This window comes from Arachis hypogaea, chromosome 20, assembly GCF_003086295.3.
Source record: "Arachis hypogaea cultivar Tifrunner chromosome 20, arahy.Tifrunner.gnm2.J5K5, whole genome shotgun sequence".
Lineage (NCBI taxonomy): Eukaryota > Viridiplantae > Streptophyta > Magnoliopsida > Fabales > Fabaceae > Arachis > Arachis hypogaea.
This window is the reverse complement of record NC_092055.1, coordinates 106,868,342-106,876,942: the sequence shown is the minus strand read 5'-3', so window position 1 is coordinate 106,876,942 and position 8,601 is coordinate 106,868,342. Positions and strand designations below refer to the sequence as shown.

The 8,601-nt window shown below is 35.6% G+C and overlaps 1 protein-coding gene across 1 annotated transcript; it reads right to left on the bottom strand.

Moving 5' to 3' along the window:
- Positions 1–1,937: 1,937 nt before the first annotated feature.
- LOC112782712 (ABC transporter F family member 5) lies at positions 1,938–7,024 on the bottom strand. Its single transcript, XM_025825236.2, has 9 exons — positions 5,047–7,024; positions 4,223–4,564; positions 3,894–4,034; positions 3,588–3,767; positions 3,341–3,496; positions 2,944–3,045; positions 2,726–2,854; positions 2,298–2,402; positions 1,938–2,221 (listed from the first exon to the last, which is right to left on the bottom strand). Exons 1-9 carry the CDS (start codon positions 5,962–5,964, stop codon positions 2,126–2,128), a joined length of 2,169 nt encoding a protein of 722 aa, XP_025681021.1. The 5' UTR covers positions 5,965–7,024; the 3' UTR covers positions 1,938–2,125.
- Between the last annotated feature and the right edge of the window lie 1,577 nt (positions 7,025–8,601).

Genomic DNA, 8,601 nt, shown 5'->3' with positions numbered 1-8,601 from the left:
CCTTGCCCAGTAAGCCTTACCAACAGTGATATTGGCCATATATTTGTCTTGGATGGTCTGAATAACTGTCGCAAGCTTCATTTCCTCGCCTCTACTGATGTTGTTTGCAATCTTCTTTGAGATCCAACTACTTGATGCAAGTCTTCCGCTATAGTTCCTTCCACAAGTATGCTTTCCATTCAAATTCTTGATCCTGAAACAGTCAGAACCCCCAACCTGGCAAAACAAACCCACTTGCACTTTCCCTTTCTTCCTTTGCAAACAACTCTGCACCTCACCTTATCATTTTTTCGAAACCTAATGTCCCGACCATTCAATAGGACATGCTCCTTAATAGCATCTTTAAATTGAATTAGTGATTTAAATTCCAGCCCCACTTGAAATTCATACTCTCTATTCATCTCTATCTCATTGTATTTGGGAAACCTCCTCTTTTTTATCATATCATCAGAATCTCCCTCATAACTGTCTATATCATCAGTCTCATATCCATCAGATATGCCCCCAACTTGCTTATCACCCTCCGTTAAACCTTCATCACCTTGAAATGTTCCAGCTGCTGCAGGTCCATCATCATTTAATGGGCCAGTAAATTCCCCAGATGCATTTGATTGTGGATCATTATCCTCCACCTCAAACCCAAAGTGATCCTCATGGTCACTATCATCAGCACTGTCATTAAATACCGCTTCATCAGTAGAAGGCTCTAACTCAGCATCCACTTCAACCTCTATCAACCCAGAGTCAGAGCCACTGCCTTCACCTTCCTCTGGCACATAATCAGCATCAGTTGAAGTGATTTCAATCTCGTTACCTTCTTTGGCTCCATCGACAACCTATACCTTGCAATGTTTGCAGGAACTTGACACCAGTGACCTAGCCATTCTCATCGCATCCCTATCGGACTTCATCTCTTTAAGACCTGACTTCAAATCCATCACAGGTTCCTTGTACCATACCCTGGCGAAACCATTATACCCTAGTTGCTTTAGCTGACTAACACTCTCTTGCAATGACCATTCATCAACTCAAAATGTAAATCCTCCACAACCATTCCTCCTAAATACTCTAATCCGTGTTCATTGTCAACAAATTTGCCACCATGGTGGACTTCAATAGTGAAATCCAAATCACCCATAACTGCATACCAAAAACAAGAAAATACAATACCATAAATCTCTCTTCAACCATTTTCAGAAACAAAAGGAAGCTCTAACGAACAATGTGGCAAATTTTTCCAAGAGAAAAAAAGAAAAACCTTTTAATGACTGACAAGGTTAAGCGTTGTCTTACTTAGAAGCAGCAACAACGCCTACAACGACGGAGTGACATTGGAGAAGCGAAACCCTTTAATAATGTTCCAGTGGAGTTGATCTCCGCAGCTGACGGAGTGTGCTACCAACGAACGAATAAGGGGAGGAACGTGAATGAGATTTTTCTCTATGTTTGAGAGAACGAACAGTTTTTTTTCTAAGTGTGGGAGGGTTATTTTGGTATTTCAAAAAATAAGAGTGAAAGAAAATTAGGGATTTAGGAAAAACGTTAGAGAATCTTTAATTTAGGAACAGAATATTCCAGTAAATCTAACTGTTTGGTCACGGTAGAGACCTAATTGAAAAAAAAAATTGGTACAGAGACCCAATTAAAAGAAAAAAAAAATATAAAAATCTAATTGAAAATTTTGCGAAACTATAAGGACCAACAGAATAATTAAACCTTTCAATAACTCAACGTGTCTTCAAACCAAAAAACTAAAAAATTAAAAACCTATTTATCTTTTTCTTTCTTTTCTTATTTGCACTTTGAAGTTTGAACGAAAGCCTCGACGAACGAGACACCGGACTATGTATTGTGTATGCTTCACCGTGTTAGCGCTTAATCATGTTTTTTCTTTCCCAAGAAAACAAATTGTCCAATCGCAGTAAAAATCTGGTTCATGGCTGATAATCTACTATATTCCATTTAATTACTCAAATGAATTAGTTTATTCATACATGATATGATTGATATATACAAAAGGCTAAGTAGCAAAAATAATAATCAATGTGCTACTTCACCTTGCAGCCCCTGGCAGTGTTTAAATTCGTCTAAAAAAGTATGGGGATTCTATGATAAATTAATGGGTTCACTTCCACCTCTTGGCATTCTTGGCGCTTTTAGACTTCTGTTTTGCTGCCTGAAAGGCTTGCATCTTTTGTTTCTTCCGTGCTTCTTTCTCAGCCTGTTAACAATGCAATTTTTAATTTACAAGCTATCTAACCAGATTCTCCGATTAATTAACCACACCATTGCCTTACCTTAGACATCTTAGACTTGGCTTTCACCTTAGGAGCTTTGTCCTCAAGCTCTGCTTCCCGTTCGAGCTCTCTCTCCCTGGCGTCAAGGTTCTTCTCTAAATAATACTGCAAAATTTTCGAGATTCTAACTTGTTAGCAATCTATGTGGTACACCAAGCAAAAACCAGTAAAATGACCTATAGATATAAGAAGCAAAAATATAATGACCCAGGGTTTATTTGGTTTTGATCCCTCACAAATGCAAAATCGCAAAGCAACCAAATGAAAGCTAGAAGATAACTTTGAGGACTTAAATCATATATGAGAATTGAGGATCAAGTGCAATCAAGCATGGCTTCCTAGGGCCAACTACATGTATAGAATTTGACCCATTTCAACTAGCTATAACTCTTATATAGAGATCACAGAAAAGGAACAAATTAACTTACATTGTAATCGCCTGCATAATCCTGTAAGGTGCCATCTTTAACTTCTATAACTCTATTAACTATTTGTTTTATAAAGTATCGATCATGAGACACAGTGATAACAGTGCCCTCGTACTCATTTATTGCTTCCTGGTAGAAGAATTAGAAATAAATCAGTAGTGTGATTGGTGATTTGAGCTTCCAATGAGGAGAAATATAGAGAGTAAATTGAGACAAACCTCGAGCATTTCTTTAGAAGGTATATCCAAGTGATTGGTTGGTTCATCCAACACAAGTAGAGTTGATGGCTTTACCATGAATTTGCAAAAAGCCAACCGTGCCTAGCAAACCAAGGAAGAGACGAGATAAATTCCAAATATTTATATTTGTGCGTTATCATATTTTGGAGAGTGAGAAATGGAAGAGCATCAATAGAACTAGTAAAGCTATTACATCAGAACAATAAGATGAAGCTAGAAAGAATATCTTAATTAAAAAAATAAACAAAGACATATCTTGGGAAAATCAACGAGAATCAGCCATGCAAACACTATTCTTGATGGTGCAAATGCATGGGGGGGAAAAAGGTAAATAATATATCCCAAAATTATCCATTTTTGGGTTGGATCAATTTACCTTCTCACCACCACTCAATAGGGAAACTTTTCGGTCAAGCATATCAGCTTTAAAATTACATCGGCCAAGAAGTCCTTTGATATCATCAATCTTCCAGTCCTCTGCAGCTTCTTCTACCGTCTGAAGCACTGTCTTGTCCAGATCCAGTGCCTCAGCCTGCACACGATTCGATTAACTCAAAAATCAGAACTAGGAGCAGCATCACAATTTAATTACAAACAATATATTCTTCGTTGCAGTGGCAAACCTGATTTTGCTCAAAATAGTTAGGTAATACATTATGCTCCCCAAGCACAACCTCACCCCCCATCGGCTTCTCTATACCCATTATCAATTTCAATAAAGTACTCTTGCCACATCCATTTGGACCAATAATTGCAATCTTTTCTCCCCTTTCAATTGTAAGATTTGCCTTCTTGAAAAGTGTCTGGCACCAAAATATGAAAAACAAAATTTGATCAATTGATGATTCCATTGAACGATGACATACTTACAGACACAAACTCACTCGTTGTAATGTCCACTTGTAAACAAGAAAAGCAAGGCAACTCACCTTATCCTCAAAGGCAAACTCCAAGTTCTTAATTGTTACAACAGATCTTCCACTCCTTCCGCGCTCAGGGAACCTGATTTTCATTTGTTTCCGTTCAAATGGCTTCTCTACTAGTTCCTCATCCTGAAGTCTCTCCAGCTTCTGTTGTCATACATAACGAAGGAGGAATTCTTTCTAAGCAAATAATATAAGGACTAAGGAGCAAGAAAACAATTGAAGCCACACTGTGGAAGCAATGCACCTAATCTCAATAATTTAACACAAGCAGGTACAAGAACTGGTATATTTGAACCTTCAACTTTGTACAAAGTTCACATCATCACATATACCTTCTCGGCAGATGAAGCACGGCCGGAATTTGCTCCAGCACCTAACCTACTAATTAAATCTTTGGTCAGCTCAATTTCTTTCTTCTGCTTTTCCCATGCGGCGTACTGTGCCTCAATCCATGCTGCCTTTGAAAGTATAAACTGAGAATAATTCCCCTCAAATGTCCTGGATACACCCATGTCAGTTTCCACAATTTTTGTGCACAGCTGATCAAGAAATGCTCTGTCATGGGAAATGATAACCATGGGGACATCCTGCTTGTTAAGATACTCTTCGAGCCACTCAATGGTATCAAGGTCAAGGTGATTCGTCGGCTCATCCAACAACAACAAATCTGGCTCCTGCAAACAGACAATTTAAATCTTATCAGCATAAAACATCAATTATTCCAAATGCTTACTAATACGAACGCAAGCATTATGCATTGAAGAGTGACGACAGAAAACAACCAAAACAATGAAGCAACCGATATCAAGTTTTCAGTTACCAAGCCACAGTGTGCTAAATGTTTCAATAAATTTACGCAAAGACGCTGAAAAAATTCTATGTATCTGAACACAATTAACAATTATTTAAGATCAAATGGAGTAATTGCCACAAAGTAGTGCATGCAGTGTAGCCAATGCATGAGAAAGGTTTCACAAAAGAAGCAACCCTTCACAACACAACTGTAGCATCCCTTATACTCAATTCCAACTAGATTATCCCACTCAACAAACAATGTCTCAATTCTCGGGAAAAAAAAAAAAGAAAATACATATAATCTGGTATGTGTGTACCCCATAGAATAGCAGCATGTTTGTGATATGTAATTCATAGATACCTGAAGTAAAATTTTCCCAAGAGACATTCTCATCTGCCACCCACTGCTAAAAGAAGCAACCAACCTATCAGAATCTTCAGCTGCAAACCCAAGCTCAGGCATCAACTTACTTATCTTGGCATCAACCTCATCCAAATCCAAAGCCTGTGCCTTTCTCTGAAGCAAATCAAACTCATCAAGAAGCCTCCCCATCAAATCCATGTCATTCACGGCACCTTCTAGAGCCTTCTGAACCTTGTCAAGCTTCACCGCTATCTCCATCTCCTCCTTGAACGCGCTCGTGAACTCTTCCCTCACCGTCTTACTGGGCGAAACCTCGAATTCCTGGCTCAAAAATGCGATTTTCATGTTCGGTTTGGCTTTAATGACGTTACCTGAATCGGGTTCTTCTTGACCCGCAATAATCCTCATCTGCGTGGTTTTACCGGCACCGTTAACGCCAACGAGGCCCACTTTCTCTCCCTTCTTCACTTCCCAGCTCACGTCTTTCAAAACCGTTACACCCTTGTAGCTCTTGGTAACGTTTTCCAATTTTACCCCCGAAGAAACGCTGGAAGCTCCCGTAGTGGATTGCTTGTTGGCGCGCCGTTTATCGAAGTCATAGTCGTTGGAAGAAGGTTCGGAGAGGAGGGACTCGATGTCGTCTTGTTGTTCGATCGTCGTTTCGGCGAGGGAGGTGTCGTCGGTGGCCACGGCGGAGAAACGGAGAGTGGTAGTGGAATTGGTAGGTCTTATGGCGTCGAAGAATCTTCTTCTTCTTGTTGTTGTTGGGTTAGTGAAGTGAGCGTTGTTGATGCGAACTGGGCGAAGATGAAGGGGTGGGCGGGAGAGAGGTTTAGGAGGTTCGAAGATAACGGAGCCACCGCTGAGAAAGGCAGAAGTGAGATCGAGGTGGTGGAGCTTGGCGGCCAACTCCATTATGAAATGAAAGGCGGTTAGTGGATACAGAGACAGTTACGGACTTCAACTTTGCAATGGAATTGGGAGTGTGAAAGTGAGAACGCAGAATGAGTTCTCTCTCCCACACAGAAAAGATAAATTACACAATATTTCAGCCCATCAAAGAGATTTCCACTGGCACACACTGTTGGGATTTTCCCATCCACTTATATGTTATATCTATGCTTTTCTTTAATTTCTCTTTCCAAAGTTAGACGTTTTTATTATTGAGTTTAATTACGAGTTAATTTTTTCATGTTAATATGAACTAATTTTTTAAAAATTAATTTTTATTTCTTTGGTGTCTTAAAAACTGATTTGCATACTTATTTTTACCATAATTTTTGGGAGCCAACTTAATGAAATAAGTGATAGATTAAGGAAAACATATATATAAAAGAGGAGTGTTAGAAAATAAACAGATTTTATAATTTGTAATTATTAATTAATTATTATTAATATTTTTAATAATATAATTAATAATGTAAAATTATTATTTTTTTATTAATTAATTACTAACTAAATTTAAATAAAAATATTGGTCATACATTTTTTTTTATATAAAAACTTTACGAGCCGATGTTATCTTATCTTACTCATTGATATTTGTAATATATGAAATGCTCTTTTTTTCAAACTTTGGTAAGCATTAAATTGTTTTTATTTATCAGTAAAGTGATATAGATATATATGTAAATTATAGCAAATAAATGAAACGATTAATTTTCGTTAATTATTGACTAATTAAAATAAAAGAGACCATGTGAAACTATTGTTAATTTGAGATGGAAAATAATTTTAAATTTTATTATATAATATTTTTTATTTTATTTAACAATTATATAATAAACATTATATTTAACAATATCATTAGAGAAAAAGAATCGAGAGAATCTATTCTATTTCAAGAGTATTCTTTTAGCTTAAGCATGGAAATGACTACTGCAACTTGAATTTCTCGTGGCCACAAAAATAGAGAGAGAGAGAGAAAAGAAAAACCAAACATATCTCGTAGGGGGATTTTGTGTGGAGTGTGGTGGTGCTAAGCGCGATAAGGTCCTATCATTGAATAACACGCGTGAGTTTATGAACTCTTTCGTTCCATGTTATAGCGTTTACCAGTTTACTTAAGGCTGAGCACAATTCGATTTTGTTTGGATTTATGATAAAATTAGAATCAAATTGATCAAAATATAATTAGTTCAGTTTGATTTTGATTTGTATTTTTTTGTATATATATTCGAACTAAACCAAATTGATTAAAAATAAATTAGTTCGGTTTGGGTAATTAGGTATCCGATGATTTTAAAATTCATAAAAAAAATCAAATTTTTATCTTAAAAATTCAATAAGTACAATAAACATGTAACATTAATAGAAATAATCCAAACAGTAAATACATTAAAAACTAAACTTATTAAAATCCAAACATATTAATAGTGAATAATCTTTGTCTAATAAAAAATTATATATATATATATATATATATTATTTAATTAATATATGATCAGGTTCACGGGTTGTTCGGGTTCTGCACTCCTAGAATCGATACCCGAATCAATTACTAACAAAGATCATCGGTTTGGTTCGAGTTGAACCCAATTATCCGTTAGTTCCAAAACTAATTTAATTTATTCGATTCGAGTTTGAATGGGTAAACGGATATCCGCTACCCGTGCTCATCCTAAGTTCACCTATTCACTCCACGTCTCATCACTACAAGCAACCGAAAATTCTTTTTTTTTTTTGGTCACACCAAAAATTCTTAGAAAACTTTTTATGAGAAACAATGTGGTGGGATGTTCTCTGGATCAATCAAATAATAATAGCTCTATTCATCAGACCAAAAACAAGCCTATCCATAAAAATGAAAGTCAAAAAGCCCATAAGGGATTACTAATAAGCCCATTTTAAACATTTCAAATTTTTCATATGAGGCTTTAATTTAGTGATCCATCATCATGTCTCAAATGTGCTGCATTGGGTTCAAGTCTCACTAAAGACATAGTAGATTATCGTCCGCTCTAATTATTGGTTTATTGGTCTAATCAATTCAATCGTAGTTTAATTAAAAAATTATTTTAAATTAAAATAATAAATAAACATCTTAAAATATAATTATAATCTAATATAAATCTTAAAATATTTTTTAAATTTAAAACATTACATGAAATATCATCAATCAAATCCATATGATCTTATCAAAATACAAACTCAAAAGTTAAATAGTAAAAAGAAATATCTAAATATTAAATGCCAACATAAAGATTTATCATTTATCAATCATCAAAATCCGCAAAAAATTTGTTGCAGATTTTTTTTGGTGGAATCATCTTTACCTTCATTTCCACCATCTTGAGCAGAAGAATCAAGAGATGCAGCATAAAGACCACTACTACCACCACTATTTTGATATAAATCAGCATCAATATCACCTAATAAAATACGTATTTATCATAATATTAAAAACTAACAACATTCTAATAAATCATTAGAAAATAAACTATAATACTCACGCAATAAGTCATCCACATTACTAGAAAGATCAGGTTCTTTCTCTACAATCTCTTCCGTTACCCAAAAATCAACTAAATTGATGCTTTCATAATCAATTGA